The sequence below is a fragment of the Callospermophilus lateralis genome, chromosome 13 (assembly GCF_048772815.1).
Source record: "Callospermophilus lateralis isolate mCalLat2 chromosome 13, mCalLat2.hap1, whole genome shotgun sequence".
NCBI lineage: Eukaryota > Metazoa > Chordata > Mammalia > Rodentia > Sciuridae > Callospermophilus > Callospermophilus lateralis.
Window position 1 is genome coordinate 56,222,578 of NC_135317.1, and position 16,998 is coordinate 56,239,575.

The window sequence follows — 16,998 nt, forward strand, 5'->3', positions numbered from 1 at the left end:
ATAAGAGACTATGTCAATTAATACAAAGAATATTGATGGCAATATGACATCCTTTTCATAAGGCAACCCATTGTCAATGAGCTTTATTTTTTATTTTATTTATATCTAATAGTTTCCCATTACTGTAACAAAATACCCAAGGCAATCAACTTAAAAAGAGCAAAGGTATACTTTTTTATTGTGGTTTCAGAGATTCTGGTCCCTGATCAAACAGGCCTGTTGCTTTAGGCAACACAGCATAGTGAGGAGTGTGTGGTGAAGCAAAGCCACTTACCTCATGGTGGCCAAGAAGCAAAAAAAAAAAAGAGAGAGAGAGAGAGAGAGACTGGATCCTCATTATCCCCTTCAAGGGCATATCCCAGTGACACAAGACCTCCTACTAGGCCCTGCCTCCTGAAGGTTCCACCACCTCCCAGTCATGCCACGGGCTGGGGACCAGGCCCATAACATATGGGCTTTGGGGTTATACCCAAAATTACACCACAGCACTTGTTAAGCATTCAGCAGGCATGCACTCCTAGAGCTCAGTGATACAGAAGGTTCCAGTGAGGGAGGAGTGTCAGCAACATAAATTACAAGGTGACTGTAAGGAGTCTGTAATTTAATTAGAGAGAAAGGAAGAAAAGCATGAAATAGAGAACAGCGGGGGGCGGGGGTCAGGGACTGAGGGCTGCCCTGTGTGATTGGAGAGTACAGACATGAGCATATCAGGTATTTTAGGTAAAGGCAGGACTCTGTGAGTCAGAGCAATGGTAGAAGGCTGCAGGGAAATACCAGGCCGGGGCCTGGTCTTAAAGGATCCTGATATTTTCACAGGCAGAAGGGGTGGAAGGCACTGGAGACTGAGGGAGAGACTACAAAATGCAATCCCAGATTAAGAAAGATACTCATTGACCATCCAGGAACTGAATAAAAGTGCCCACTATCTTATACTCTATATCAGTCTCTAAAAGTAAAATAAGAATATATATTATTATAGATGGCAGTGGGGAGTCATTACAGGTTCTTGACCAAGGAAGCCGTGAGAGAAACTTTTAAGTTACTTAATGGATGGATTTTTCATTCATCCTTCCACAGTTCCTAGCCGGCCCCTCTGTGGTCAGTGATGTGAAATTGTATACAGCCTAGGGCTATGTATTAGAGCTCTGTCAGCCAGCCCAAGAGGGGAATCCCATGTCTGTCCCAGACGAAGGCATGTAATTTTTTGAGAGTCTATCAGTAGGTGACTTGTGACAGATGCCAAGGTAGCAACGGCCAAGGCCCCTATCCTAACACTACCACCTCCCTCTTGAGTCTCACCTCAATCATCACCCAGAGCCTCTTTATCTTCTTCCCATGGTCCTTCATTCCACCCTGCCCTCTTGTCTTCTTTCCCTGAACTGAAGAGGAAAGGCCAAGAATTAGATGAGCATCTTGGCCTGAATGAATCTCATACCTACTGCAGGGAGCCTAGGCCTGCTGCGATCCAGCATCCAGAAAGCTCCAGGGTGAGGGAGGCTCTGCCCACAGAGAAGCAACCCCTGCTGGTTCTGAGACACACGGAGGCCTTGACCTGATGGGACACGAGCTTCTACATGTGCTGTTTGCCCCTGCCTCAGCCTGCCTGAAACTCAGCACTGAGCAGGTGCAGGTTACCATTGAATACCACTGATTGATGCATCTGTTGGTTGGTTGGCAGCATATCCCTAAAATTCAGCTCATATTTCTTTTCTATATATTTTTCTTATCTTGTCCTATTGGTGATAAGTGCTTGAAATGTTGAGTCTAGTCTCCTATTTCCTTTGTCAAAAAAGCACCAATCACGTGTCTTCCCTTCTCTTGGTGTCGGATAAACATTACTGACTGATGGGCCCATCTTGTGGGTTGTGATTTGCCACCTGTAGTGAATTGAGCTCCAGGGATACCGGGTTCAGTTCACAGAGCGCTACACAAGTATCTGTGACTAATCGCCCCTCGCCAGTGCCTGAGAGCACCGCGGTTTGCTCTGGTTCTCATTTGGTTCTCACGTGCGTGTCCTGGTTTTGTTTTAATGGTTTCCAGAAACACAGTGGCCGTGGGCTTAATGAAAACTGGAGGAAGGAGAGTCACTTCCTGGCAGATTTAAGATTTCAAAACTGTTTCTAAGAGGCTGAACCTGGAGAGAGAGAGGAGAGGACCTTTTTGAATATGTTATGGGGTGGGGAGGGGGATTGATTGACTCCCTAAGGCACCAAGGAAGCTCTTTAAGAGTCAGACCCTGGAATGGGGCAGAAGGCATGATGTGGTCCCGGGTACAGGGCTGAGAGTCACAGAGAGTGTGCGAGGAAACTCAGGCTCTGCCTAGAGGGGACCTGGGAGGCCCTGGGGTACCTGCCTCCTTCTCATCTATCTTTCTCATTCGACTCATCATCTAGTATTCCAGGGAGCTGGCTTCTTGCAGATCAGGAAGAACATATAGAGAGTCATGTTCCCTCTTTCCCTTTCTCTCACTCTCTCACTCTCCTCCATGTCTGTGGTTTCCTTTCTACATAAGTGTTTCATGCTTTCCAATTCATTGATCTCCTAGTGCCTGCACCTTGACCCAGAATGCGGAGGGTGATGAAGGGGAAAGCTGAGGCTGGAAGATTCCCATCCTAGAGACAGGCGTTTGGAAATAGACAGAAGTACATGCCTGGAGAGTATTGTGAGGCCTCTGTGCTCCAAATGCCCATGTTTTCTAGGCAGTCACATCTTCAATTCGATGGGTCATGAATATCGCTGGTGGCCAAACCCAGAAGGGGAGGACTGAGAGGGTTCAGCCTCCATTTAGTGGGAATGGTCTGGTTGAAAGTTTTGTGAAAGTAACAGCAGTGACTTACTCAGGCCAAACCTGGGACATTTCATGCAGCAAAGTTATGTTGGCAGTTATCAGCCTGAGTATTTCTTTACATTCTGGATTTTTCAAGTGCTGTGCTGTTTGAGCAGAAAGTGGTCAGGAAGAGAGACATCCTGATCCTCTAGCATTAGAAGGAGGCTGATTTCCCGTGCGCCATCACAGAACCAGCAGGCAGGTGCTGCGAGACTCCTGTCTGGCTGGGGTGCCCCACTGGCCATGGTTTCTGCCCAGACCCCACCAGCAATCTGGTAGGAATGGTCAGTGGTACACTGTGCCCAGCAAAACTTGGAAACATCTGCTTACAAGGTGGATATAGTAGACCTTGCAGAAAGTCCAAGCACTTTACATGGGGACCAGACCAGACCCTGGGGCCAGTCTTCTCCACATGATGTCATAGCATGCCAATGTCATTGCTCCCTGGGTCCTTTAGAGGAAAGGAAGGACACCATCTCTGCCTATGAAACATCCTCCACATCATTAAACTCCATTTCTCTACCCTGACTACATCACCTCTGCCCCTGTCCTTGATTTTCTCTGTCATCACCAACATCAGGCTCATTGTGGGTATTTTAGTGGCTTTTTCATCACTATGACCAAAAGACCTGACAAGAACAACATAGAGAGGAAAAGTTTATTTTGACTCATGGTTTCTGAGGTTCAGTCCACGGTCTGCCAACTCCATACTTCTGGGCCCAAAGTGAGGGCATGGTGGTGGAAAGCAGCTCAGGATATGACAGCCAGGAAGCAGAGAGGGCTCTGCTCACCAGAAACAAAATACAAATCCCAAAGGCAGGCCCCCAGTGACCTACCCCTTCAGCCACACCCAATCTGCCTATAGTTAACCACCCAGTTAATTTATATCATTGGTTTAATGCACTGATTTGGTTAAATCTCTCGTAGCCTAATCATTTCAACTCTGAATGTTCTTGTCTCACATATGGGTTTTTGAGGGACACCTCATATCTAAACCATGATAGTGTACCTTTGGAGGGATCCTCAATTGTAGGTATAATAATTGGATGTCAGTTCATTCATGGAATTGATGGAAGGGCAACCAAATTCAAAACTTTGTGAACAACTAAGTTTCCTGTTCATTAACATTCAGAAGAAGCTATTCATAGGTCCCAAAGCACAATGAACTCAGTATTAGGTAAACTTCCCAATGGGAAGGAGTGAGCTAGTGATGGAAGTTCCAAAGATTGCCAGATGGAACGCAAGGAAGGCAATGGGAATTAGTTGTTGGCTTTCAAGATATTTCTGTTAATCGATATCACCCAGTGAAATGCCTCTCTCCATTCAGGCCTGTTTACTTTTCTCTCTGTCCATCCGGGTGATCTCCACTCCCATCTCATGTGATGCTCTCGTGTGAGTGTTGGTGGGACACACAGGGTGGTCCTTGTTCAGATAGTTCTCCATCTGACCACATGTCATCAGTGGTAGCCAGACTCCAAGATGGCCCCCACCGGTCCCTTCCTCCTGGTATTCACACTCTTGTGTAGGCCCCTTCCACACCATAACAAGGTTGGTCTCCGTGACTGATAGGATAAGGCAGAATAGGTTACAGAAGACACTGTGGCTTCTGTCTTAGTTGCCCTCACTCACTCTCTTGGATCACTAACTCTGGGGGAAGCCATTTGCCATGTCATAAATGCCCACATAGCAATGAACTGAAGCTTCTTCCAAGGGTCACGTGAGTGAACCTAGAAGTGGGTGTCCCAGCCCCCCATCAGGCCTTCAGATGATTTGTAGTCTCATTTGATAGCTTAGAAAACCTAGGCTAGAATCACTCTGCTAAGCTGCTCCTAGACTCCTGATCCAGAGGAGTGTGTGAGTTAAGAGTTTCCATGGCTAGGATTCCCCAATCATTTGTTAAGCTGCAGTGGATAATGAATACACTGTCCCATCCTATAACTCTCCTTGGTTCCTCATACAAACAGATCCTTAGCAGGGTCATCCTAGAAATGCCTGAGCTACTCAGTGCTGCCCAAACACTGAGACCCCCACCCCACAATCTATCTATCTCTCTCTTTCTCTCTCTCTGTCTCTCTCTCTCTCTCTCTCTCTCTCTCTCTCTCTCTCTCACACACACACACACACACACACACACATTAACAGCTTCAGTTTTGGAATGGTTATTTCTACATTCTCAGGATAGGTAAGGAGGAAGAGCAGTTACCCTCTCCATTGATCAGACTTCTTTTTTTTTTCATTCCCAAATCTTGCACACTAAGGAGATAGACATTTACTTTGCCCAAGGGGTTGATGTTTCTCATAAATCAGTGGCTGCATTTTGTTGAAAAGCGAATACAGGAATGGTGTGTGAGTGTGTGTGTGTGTACACCGAGTAAAGATCGAGGCTTTTAAAAGCTACACCTGATGTGAAATTAAGGGAGCGTAGGGTGCAAAAGATGTTTTGTGGAGAAAGTTAACTCTGGCCTGGGTATTCCTCATCACCTGACAGACACTTGCTGTCAAGTTGGGCTTCAATGTGTGACCATCCTGCCTCAGTGTCCCACGTAGAGAGGATACCGCCTTTTCTGGTTCGTGTGTGAGGTGTCCCCCACCCAGGGTCCTGTGCTAGGGCAGGAGTATTCAGAAGTGGAGCAGTGGGACTGGGAGAGCTGTAATCTTATCAGTCCATCCTTCATTGAATGGACTGACTGACTGACTACTGTAGGCAGGTGGGGCATGGCTGGAGGAGGTGGGTCACTGGGGTATGACCTGGGAGGGTGCTTCATCCCTGTGACCTTGCCCCACCTTCTTTCTCTGTCTCTGCCTCTGCCTCTTTGCTGCCTGGTGGTGAGCAGCTTTCCCATGCTGGGCTCCCCCATCATGGGCTGCCTCACCTCAGGCCAGAGCAATTGAGTCAGCCATCTATGGTCTGAGACCCCTGAACCCCTGACCCCCCAGGTAAACTTTTCCTCCTCTATGTTGTTCTTGTCAGGTGTCTTGGCTGTAGTGATGGAAAAGCTCATTAAAACACTACCATACGCCACCACTCCTAGTTTGACAAACCTACTTGTGTGTGTGTGTGCGTGTGTGTGTGTGTGTGTAGGGGAAGTGAACCAGGTCCTTGTGCATGGTGGAGAATCACTCTTAAGGTACATATCCTATCCCTAGGGTTGGAGCTTCATGCCCTAATTACCTCCTGAAGTCCCACCTTTCAATGCTGTTATGTTGAGGCTGAAGCATCAACAGAAATTTTGGAGAGACACGTACATTCCAACCACAGCACCTGATAAACAAGAGCCCAGGGAGTTGGTCCCCACTAGATGTGCCCTGTGGGAGGGGAGTCCCTCAGCTTGACCTGAAAGACACTGGATTAGGAACTCAGATCTCCATGAAGGCAGAAAGATCTCTGATAAAGTAAATTCGTGACAATTGTAAAAGCTAGTGCCACTTTTTTTTCCTACAAGTTGCAAGAGAATAATGTAGCAGAAAACCCCAACTGTATTCTATGGTATTGAACACACAGTGTGTCTGCATATAACATTGTGACATCAGCAGCTGAGGGGGCGAGGATGGAGAGGCACAGCAGCAGCATTGGCTACACTACTGAAGTTCCCCTGCTGCAGATTCACACTAGGGTGGTGTCCCTTTCTCATGTTAAATGGAACCCCACAATGGGAACCACAAAGACGTAACTTGAGGACATACCCACACTCAGAGGTACAAGAGTGAAAATGTTTCACCACAAATATCAACTAAACAGGTGAGAAGATAGTCATAGAACGGCTTAAGTCACACTGAATCAAAACTTGCCCTGCTGTCCTTATAAGGACACAAGCCAGGCTGAACCAGGAGCTCACCCTAGCCCCTTATGACCCCATCATAGGTAATTTCATCATAATAATGCCACTTCTGCAAGGTATGGAGTTTTGAACCTACACATGTCTCTGAGGAATATGATTCAACCCATACCTCTCCCTGGTCCTACCTATTTGAGAGTTTGTAGCGATAGGTGTTGACTTTGGTTGTATAATTATTCTACGTCAATCCATACCATCATATTGTCTTTCTAGGCTTGTCCATAAAGTGCCTGATGTAGAAATATTTGTATCTATATTCACAATGGACTTGGGTCTGTCGGTTTTGGGTTTCTTTCATGGTTTTATTCTGGCACCATCTTTTCTAGTTTCATGGCCCCATAAAACCTGCTTCATGAAATACATTGTGAATTGTTCCCGTTCTTCTACTTCCTGGAAATCTTTGTATACAGTTGGTATTAATGCTTCTTCCAATGTGGCAGAATTCTCCAGTGATCTCATCTACACCTGAAGATCTTTTAGGAGCTTTTCCTATGAGGAACTTAATTTCCCTGATGGCCACCCAGCCATCTAAATGTCCATGTTCTTATGGTAACTCCTGCTTCTCCAGAAATTGTCCATTTCATTCACATTGTACAGGTTTGTAGAGTGTCACTGATATTAGTCTTCATGTTTATTTTTTTCTCCTTGTGCTGGTTTTGGGTTTACTTTGATCATCATTTTCTGTTTCTGAAAATAGAAGTTTAGATTACGGATTTGAGAACTTTCTATTTGTCTAACATAAGCATTTGATGCTACGAATCTCTAAGCAATGTTTTCATTGCATGCACAAACTTTGATATGTTGTATTTTAATTTTTGTTCAGCTCCAGATATGTTCTCAGTTTTTCCTTTCAATGGTCAAAACATATCTTAAAGAGCTCAAAAGGAGAAAAATAACATCTTCTATTTACCCACATATTTGTTATTTGTTTTTTATTTTTCTCTTTACCCCTGATGCCCAAGTTCCTTCCAGCATCATTTTCTGTCTGTCTGAAGAACCACCAATTATTTTTGTTAACAAGTCAGCTGGCTCTTAGCTTTGTTTTATATGAAGATATAATTATTTTTCCTTCCTTTCTGAAGAACATTTTTGATATATGAGATTTTGGTTTCCCTATGTTTTTCCTTTGGGCACTTTAAAAATGTTGCTTCGTTGCCTTCTGTCTTACCTAATTTCTGATAAGAATTCCACAGTCGTTTAAATGGTTCCATGTCTGCCAAAATGGTATTGTTTTCTTCTAGTTGACTCCAAGTGTTTTCCTTAATCCCTGGTTTGTAAGTGATCCATGTGTCTGGGCATGGACTTTGAGTTTCTCCTACCAAGGCTTTCTAAGCTGGTTAAGTCTGTGGATTCATGTATTTCACCACATTTGGAAAACCCAGTCCTGATTTCTTTCTGTGGCATACTCTATGCTTCTCATTTTGGATCCCTGATGACATGAATCCTAGACCATCTCCTAGTTCCTGAAGCTCTATTCATTAGAAATAATAAGAGCAACAGCAGCAACAAACTTTCTTCTCTCCATTGTGTGCTTGGAGCAAACTCTGTAGACCCATCTTCAGGTTCATTTCCATGGGGCTTCCCGGCACCCTATGCATGGTGGCCCTCGGGGCCGCCATCTTGCTCTCACTGATCATTGAGACCTGCTCCTGTTAAGAGTCTGTGAAGATGTTTGTCACTTCTGGCTTTCTGGAATGTTACCCATAAATCCTCTGAGTTGTGGAGTCTCACTGACCCAAACATCCATCCCACCCTCCCTACAACTGACCTGAGGGTTTCTAACTCTTTATTTGGGCTCACTTCACTTTATAAACTTCAGTGTCCCTAGAACCCAAAGAAAAGAGCAATTCCACGTGGGTGCACTTGGCTATGATGTCAGTAGCAACCCTGAGATGGTTTAACACCTCCAGTTCCTGGAGCCCATGTGCTCGCTCCCTAGGACCTCTAGCAGGATCCAAGAGGAGATTCTGGGTGCAGAGGCTGCATGGCATGTGAAGCACCCAGCCTCTGATGCAGGCAGGCCCACCCCTGCCCACTAGGCTCCCCTCTCACTTCCCTGAACATGGGATTATGGGGATAATGCCACAGAACACTCTGGAATCTCCAATGCCTTTCCAGAGGTGTTTTCTCCAACAGCTGCTACCCAGCCTCTCCACACACCTCAGGGAGGGGCCTAAAGACTGGGAAAGAGGTACTTTCTGTTCAAAGCAATCTGCACAATATGGGCATCTCCAAGTCCTCCAGGAAAACTGCCAGGCCTTGCAGCCTTCAGATTGCCAGCACTTCACGCCTTCTCATTCTCATTTTTTTTTTTCAGATTTGACTTTATTTGGGTCTCTGTATCCATTCTATCCTAAGGAGGAGCTACAAAGGCTTCGGGCAAACTTCACCTTCTTTAGTCATCCTGGGGCGGGGGGAGTCAGAAATTCAGAGCCACAGTGGATCAGGCCCCCTTCAGCCTCAGGATGAACCTATTGGGATTATGTCAGCTTTCCCATACACCCTCCTGCCCAGGAGAGAGCCACTGATGTGCCTGTCCCCTTCTGATCACAGCCCAGCCTTTAACATCAGCTTCGTTCCAGGGAGACAGATCCAGAGACACCAAAACCTCCCACAGGCAGAGAAACCAGGGAAATGGATCAAACACTCTAGTTTCTCAAAGCAAGAGGCAAGTTCCCTTTCATACATGGGTGAAAATATCAGGCCCTGTGCTCAGAAGGCCAGGAGGCCACAGCTCACTCGCTTATGACACTGGTCATAAGGAAGATGATGCTTGGGTCAGAGGGCCTCTGGGCCCTGCTGTCCAAGTGCTTGTTTTAAATCTCTTTAGAGACCTGCCTCTAAGGGCACAAAGGAGCTGATCATCTCTGTACACTATTCCCAAGTCACTTCTTGTGTGTTTTCCATCTCCGCAAATTGGCATGAGCGATCTGAAGACAGGCAATCAAAAGGATATTTATCTTCAATGAGCATCTCCTCTCAAATGCTCATTTTGGCTCATATGTACCAAATCCTGTGGTATTTAGTCCCAACAAATCTTGTCAGTTAGCTTTACATTGCTATGATAAAATACCTGAAATAAATAACTATAAAAAGTAGGAAAGATGTATTTTGGCTCATGGCTTCAGAGTTTGATCCTGTTGCTTTGGGCCTGTAGCAAGGTGCCACAGCCTGGTGGGAGCCAGTGGCGGATCAAAGCTATCACCTCATGTAGGCCAGGAAGCAAAGAGAGGGAGAGGGCAAAGGGACCGAGGTTCCAACATCTCCTTTAAATGCACATGCCCAGTGAACTAACTTTCTCCCACTAGGTCCCACCTCCTAAAAGTTTTACCATGTCCAATAGCATAACCTGCTGAGGACCAAACCTATCACTCATGGCCTTTGGGGTGCATTTATGATCCAAACCATACATCCTTTGGAGAAATCATTTGTTACCTGATTTTGTTAGTGTTTGTGTGTGTGTGTGAGAGAGAGAGAGAGAGAAAGAGAGAGAGAGAGAGAGAGAGAGAGAGAGAGAGAGAAAATATGAGCAATGGATTTTTTTTTCAACAAAGAAACACCGAGATCTTGGGTAAGCTACTAATGGTCTTTGTACCTTAGTTTCCTCTTCTGTGAGAATTAAATGAGGTACTATGTATATATTGGATAGGACTAGGTTTGTCTAGGACAGAAAACCCCCTACAACAATACAGAGATTTAGTGTCATGTGGTAGTCTCCAGGGTGCTGGGAGACTAGGATACCTGCTTGCTTTTCTTTTTTTTTGCTGATTCTTTCTAGCAGCTATACAGTCCACTTTGACTTATGTCCTATTGGTCAAAACCATGCCAGGGTATGGTCTGCACTGGATTTGGCCATGTGCCCTGCTGAAATTAGGGTGTCTCTTGCTGAGGAAGAAAAGGAAGATGGTGCTGCATAGATAGCATATGCGATGCCCTGGGTTCAATCCCCAGAACCACACACACACAAAAGAAGACGGGTATTGGGGTCAGCTAGTAGTCTGTCATAGTGCGTCAAGCATGGTGACTAGTGTCTGGCATGCAGTCTGTGCTTACTGTAGTGCTGTTGTTATAAACAAATATACAGTATTTTCTGGAAATCCTATAACCACACTATCAAATACTGGGGCCTTTTTCCCCTAACATGCATCTATCTTTTATTTCTTTGTGGCACATGCCCCTGTGCCGAGCACATACCAGGGCAGTTCACGGTTCTAGGCTGTACGTTGGGGGTTCTAAGATCTGAGCAGGAATTTTGCTGGGCTTCTCCAGGTGAAGCCCCAGGGGTGAGTGCCGGGGTCAGGGGTGAGAGGTCAGAGCATTTCAGTGCAGCTCTGCAGGTGACCCCAGGGTCCCTGCCATGACCCCATTCTTGCATCAAAGAAAGATATAAAAACTTGAAGTGCAAAAGGATCAATCGTGGCTTATTCCTCTCCCTAGGTTCTCAGAGACGGAGGCTCATCCCAGCATTGTCCCTCGATACCTCCTCCCCGGTGAGAAAACCCACCACCAGCACAGGGGTCCGCTGGGTGGATGGCCCCTTGCGGAGCACCCAGAGGGGCCTCGGGGAACCCTTTGAGATCAAGGTGTATGAAATCGACGATGTGGAGCGCCTGCAGCGGCGACGCGGTGGCGCCAGCAAGGTGAGTCCATTTCCTGGAGTGGGGGCGGTTCCCCATGGGTCCTGCCCTGAGAAGGGACCTGCTTCTGTTGTGGGCAGGTGGGTGACCGTGGGCCCATAAAGTGAGATGGACACTTTGGAGGGAACTCTGTGTCCTCTCCTGAAATGCCTTAAAGACTCACATGCTGGGGGACACAGTGGTCTGGGGGGCTTTTCTGGCTCCTTGTCTTGAGGTTTCATACTCATGCAGACCAGCGTTTGCCCAGTTGGAACACCGTCTGCTTTCTACATTTAAGAACAGCCTGCAACAGTCTCCCCCACTGAGGTCCCTGAAGTCCCTCCCAGACTTCCCAGGGACCAGCTCCTTTCTCATGGACGGTCTTTAGAAGCGTTCCTCTCTAGAAGAGGTCACGTGGACTGGACAGGAGCAGAAGGATCTCTTTCTTTTCTCTACACTGCCCCTCTCCTTCTCGGTCGCTGTGCAGGAGGTCATGTGCTTTAACGCAAAACTGAAAATTCTGGAGCATCGCCAGCAGAGGATCGCAGAGGTCAGAGCCAAGTACGAGTGGCTGATGAAGGAGCTGGAGATGACCAAACAGTACCTGATGCTGGACCCCAACAAGTGGCTCCGTGAATGTAAGGCCCATGGTTCATTTCTATCACTGTGGCTAACAGGTTCCCCAGTGACAGAGGCCTGGCACCTAACCCAGGGTGACCTCGGCACACTTCATCTAGGGGCAGATGGAGACGGTTGCTCTGAGGGAACAATCCTACTCTCCTGGGGCAGGTGGGAGGGGCTGGGAACAGCAAAGGAGTGGCGAATATTGCTCTTGCGACATTATTTCTTATGTGTTTCAGTCCAAAGCACTTGAAAATGAGATTTTTCCCCCCTGCATGTGGCAGATCACCCAGACATGAAGGCTGTATTACAAATCTCCTAGGCCACAAAATCACACTGCTTATCTAGCCTGAAATAGACATGAATTTATAGAGCTCTTGATAGGGCAGAATGTACGACCGTAGTAAAGCCTCACGGAGGACCCAGAAAGCAAGAGGAGCAGCCTGGTGTCATTTCCATTTAATAGAAAGCCCCAGATGACAGTAACCATCTAATAATGATTCAGAGCAATTTTGTTCTCTTTGAGAGGCGGATTCAATTGTCTCTTATTTATTTGTTCCTAACCATTCCATTTAGTGCGAAATAAAACTTAAATCTGGTCCCAACTACTACACTGATGTGGGAAGCAATCCCACAATCTGGGGGCTAAAATATGCTACTGTCATTAAAATTCTCTCCCCGTTTCCCATCTGGCTCTTCTCTCCAGCCCTCAGCTGCCTCTGTCCCCTCTCAAAACACCCCTCCCCTGCCTGTCCCCCTCTCCCAGTGTTCCATGGCAGTGAGGAGAGCCCCCGAGTGAGGTCTGAGGCGTAGATTTGTGTGCCAGAGAAGCTGGTTTTTTAAAATATTGGGTAAAATGATTCTGGGTGAAAAAGAAAGTGCCAGGGTTTGTCAGCTGCCCGGCTCTTCCCAGCGCCTGCCACTTGTGACAGGTTTCTTTTCCAAATAAATGGAGTAGTACCATGTCCCCCGAGTACCTCAGTGGGTTCTCGTGACCATCCAATACAGAGAGCATTCTTTGCTTCGGGGATGCAGCATCTGTGGCTAGGCCCACAGTCCCACAAATACAGCCTGTGCCTGCAGGCACGATACGGGAAATGAAGTCCTCTATTAGAAATTTTCTTCCTTCAAAGGTATTTTTATCAAAGGTAGTACAGGCAGACAAGACAGAACATTAGCTAATGTCTGACCAGGGCACAAACATGGAGCCTAGTGCTTATTTCTCTCCCACCTGTGCCTGCCTTTTCTTTTCTTTTTCTTTTTTTTTTTTTTTTCCATAAATCTCTGGACACTTTGAGATCCCGGGGCATCCCTTCAGACTGTCCCTTCATTTTTTTTTAAATATCTTTTTAGTTGTAGTTGGACACAATGCCTTTATTTATTTTTATGTGGTGCTGAGGATCGAACCCAGGGCCTCGCGCGTGCTAGAAGAGCACTCCACCCCTGAGCCACAACCCCAGCCCCAGCCCCCACAGTCCCTTCATTTTTAACATTTCATTAACATTTTATTTTTCAAGAGCTGTTTATGCCCAAGGCAGGCTTGAAAATGATCCTCGTCTTACAGAGCACATTTTCCCCCAGGAAGGGAGCAGGCTTACACCTCAGTACACCTGTGTTTCAGATGCTTCCAAGAAACATCTGAAGACATTCCTTCTTGCCTTCGTATATGTCAAGAATCAGGTATTTTTGATGCTAAGAGAGAGAAGGAACAGAAGGCCACATGAAAGGAGAAGCGCAGATTGTTTTTCTAAGATGAGTGGAAAATAAGAATGGGGGAAAAAATAAAAAACTATGGAGGCTGCATGCTGACTATTCCTGTTGGTGGCCGGCAGGATTTGGCACAGAAATAGATGTGCTGGGTCCATTTTTATTTTTAATTTTTAGATCTGATGCTGCTTTTGAGGTGGTCCAGTGATGAGGTCTGAGGGGGTTATGGTGTAGTGAGGTGTTGTTTCTTCAATATTAGACGGGCATTCAACCTGTTAGACTGGGTCTCCCTCCAGCTGTGGTCCTTATTAACTGTGACCTTGAGTGACCAAGTCCTCACAGTCTCGCTCTCAGGGATGCCCTCTGTATAAAGCAGTCTGCTTCCGTTACAGTCCCTGATAGTCCTGTAGCATGACATGGTTTTCATATGTTTTCAGACCATGTTCACATTCGTTATCTCCTTTTTGATTTTATTCTTCTCAACAACTCGAGGTAGATAGGATAGGCAGGGTAGGAATTATTATGCTCATGTTACTTTTAAGGACATGGTACCTGCAGAAGTTAAGGTCACAGAGCTAGTGAGGAGCAGCTGGGAATGAAACGCAAGTCTCCTGCTTTGGATTCCACGGCCACTCCACCAGCCTTGGTGGCCGTCCCTGCTGTCCTTCCCATATGGGGACTCCTTGTAGCACCTCTGGAGCTAGTACCAGGCAGCCCACCCCTCTGCCCAGCCACCGTGAACATGGTAGGAAAACTGAGTCCAGGTGGGGTTGACCGCAGACACTTGCTCTTCAGAAACTGAAGGACTCAAACTTTTCACCCCCTGTAGGCCTGAGCGTCAGGCAAGGCATCCTGCTCCTAAGTGTCAGCTTGTCTTCTGAGCTTAAGGAAGCTCACCTATCAATTTAGATCTATTTATTATATTTCCTGAATGATCATCGAGTACATGAGACTGCCTAGGAAGACCAGAGACAGGTCAGGTTTCTCAGCCCGAGAGGTAGATGCAAAATGCTCATGAAGGAATATGAGGGAGAAACACTCTTTATCTAAGGAGGCAGAGGGATTTGCCACTTTACATCACAAGGGAGGGATTTGCCCCATGCCAGCTTCAAGATCTGCATTCTTCATGGTTACTGGAGAATAATGGCGTCATCTTTCACAGATGCCGTGGTGGAGATGGCCAGAGGTGGGGGCAGCTAGATTTTTGCCTTATTTCTCAGAATAATCTCAACAAAATGTTAAAGATCTAAAAACCGGTAACCAGTGTTTCAGTCCACTGGCTGAGAGGCCAAGGATTAGGGAGGAGGGATACCAGGCCACTGGAGACAGGTGAAGAGATCAGATCTGGGGACAGAGGGGCAGATAGGGGCAGCCCTGTGGTCCGGGCTGAGCAGCTGGGATGGCTCTTCCCGCCTGCCGGAGTCTCCAGGCCCTTCCTCTTTTGCAGTCGACTTGGAGCAGGTGCTGGAGCTGGATTCCCTGGAGTACCTGGAGGCCCTGGAGTGCGTCACCGAGCGCCTGGAGAGCCGCGTCAACTTCTGCAAGGCCCATCTCATGATGATCACCTGCTTTGACATCACCTCCAGGCGCCGATAAGGAGCGGCAGATCCCCGGTCCACCAGTCCCCTTACTCCCCAGAGGGACATCACCCTCCCCCAGGCCCTCTGTGCTGGCGGCACCCCAAAGACTATAGAATGAGGATGAAGGTTGGTGGCAAGTCTGGAGGGAGCGTTGAGCGGAAGGCGAGTTTTCTTTTGTTTTCTGAAGTAGGGAAGGTGCAAACCCCGAACACGTGGAAGGAGAGAATGATGGGAAGCCCAAGGGACGTCAGAGCCCCGTGAGACTGAAATAAAAGCACTTTGAGGAACTTAACTTGCTTGTACATAAGAACTGCTGGCAAAGAGACCTCTCTCTTGTCGTGCTTTCGTGAGGGGGAGGGTGCACGGAGGATTGCTGTGGAAAGCGAAAACAAAACACCCACGACAAGATGACCCAGGATGACGGATTAAGTGCCTTGCAAATCTTTATGATTACCCAAACATTTGTGTTCATACTCTTCTCGTGTACAGATGGTGCTAGTCAAGACGCAAACAACAAAACCCACAGAAGAGAAAATCCCACACGTTTTTGAAATGTACTCATGGCTCGTTTTTCTCTTGGTGTTTTATCCTATTTCTGACTTGCTGTTTGTAAGTAAGTTGTGTTTGTAGAGCTATTTCCTAACCAGTATTGCATATGAATAAATGTTAACTGTCTTATATGACGATTCTGGTAAGGCCACTCGAACAGGACAGACAGACTTTCATCTACACAAGCAAATGTGTGTTTCAAAAAAAAAAAAAAAAAAAGGTTTTGGAAAGGCAGGTGGTGCTCAGTGCCTCCTCCCACGAGCAGCAGGTCGGCCAGCAGACCCAGAGGGCAGCTGATCGTGGAGCAGCGTGAGTGAACTTGAGCCATCAGGAGAGGAGACAGGGCTTGCATCTCTAAGGGAGAAGTTGTCCTTTGTGACCTGGGCCAGACTTCTCCATGTAGGTAGGCATTTGTTCCATATCCAGCCCCCCATCCTCATCCTTTCCCTACCCATCCAGGGTTTTAATGATCCTCAAAACAAGTTCATGTTCATTTCTATTCCAAAGACTCTGGATCGAAAGCTTGAATCAATTCACTAGAGCCATATTTGTTTGTTTGTGAGTTTTGTGGATTTATTGAAGTGGCAGTGGGGGCCGGGGAGAGGGGTGGTGACTTTTGAGAGGCTTCTTATGCTGGTACGTGCTTATAGACTCCTATCACATTGGTGTAGAACGAGAAGGAGGCTAGGGAGCACACAGCTTTTCTGTTATCCAGAGTCCTGCCCGAGAGCAAGAAGTTCAGTTCTTCCCTGTCCCGAAGCCTACATACCACCTAGGGAACGAGGCTTGTTTCCTAAAGCTTGGCACCCAAAGGCAGAGAGACATTCCTCCTCCCTAAATCCCATAACTATGGACAGGCAGAGTAGAGTTGAATGAATATGAATATCCAGGTCTTGGCTCCCAAAACCTCATTCTCAAATTGCAAAAGTTCCCTTCAGGATTATTATACCTGTGTTAGGGACAAAAACTTGAGGCACAGAACTGCCTAGGGCATTGAGGTACTGAGAACTGTTCATCTTTGCCCTCAAATGCAGCTGAGCTTCATGAGTCTCTTTCCAGGCTAGTTGTCCCCACTAACCAATTTCTCAGCCCAAGCTCCTCCCCATGGAAAATTAGCTTTTGCATTTGTTGGTTGTGCCTCTGTGTTGGTAGCCCAACACAGCTGTCTCACCAGCCAGCGGGGCTCAGCTAGGTTCTAAACAGGAACTGAAGTCTTATGAGCATCAGAGCACCTGATTTGTAACTCATCAGAACAGGGCACA

General features: G+C 46.8%; 1 protein-coding gene across 1 annotated transcript in view; it reads left to right on the forward strand.

Moving 5' to 3' along the window:
• Kif26b (kinesin family member 26B) overlaps nucleotides 1-15,656 on the forward strand; it is a 471,784-nt gene extending 456,128 nt beyond the window's left edge. The window contains exons 13-15 of the mRNA XM_076831744.1: nucleotides 11,101-11,303; nucleotides 11,767-11,917; nucleotides 15,055-15,656. Coding sequence (XP_076687859.1) covers nucleotides 11,101-11,303; nucleotides 11,767-11,917; nucleotides 15,055-15,203 — 503 coding nt within the window. The 3' untranslated portion in view covers nucleotides 15,204-15,656. The remainder of the gene's footprint in view (nucleotides 1-11,100; nucleotides 11,304-11,766; nucleotides 11,918-15,054) is intronic.
• Nucleotides 15,657-16,998: the final 1,342 nt, after the last annotated feature.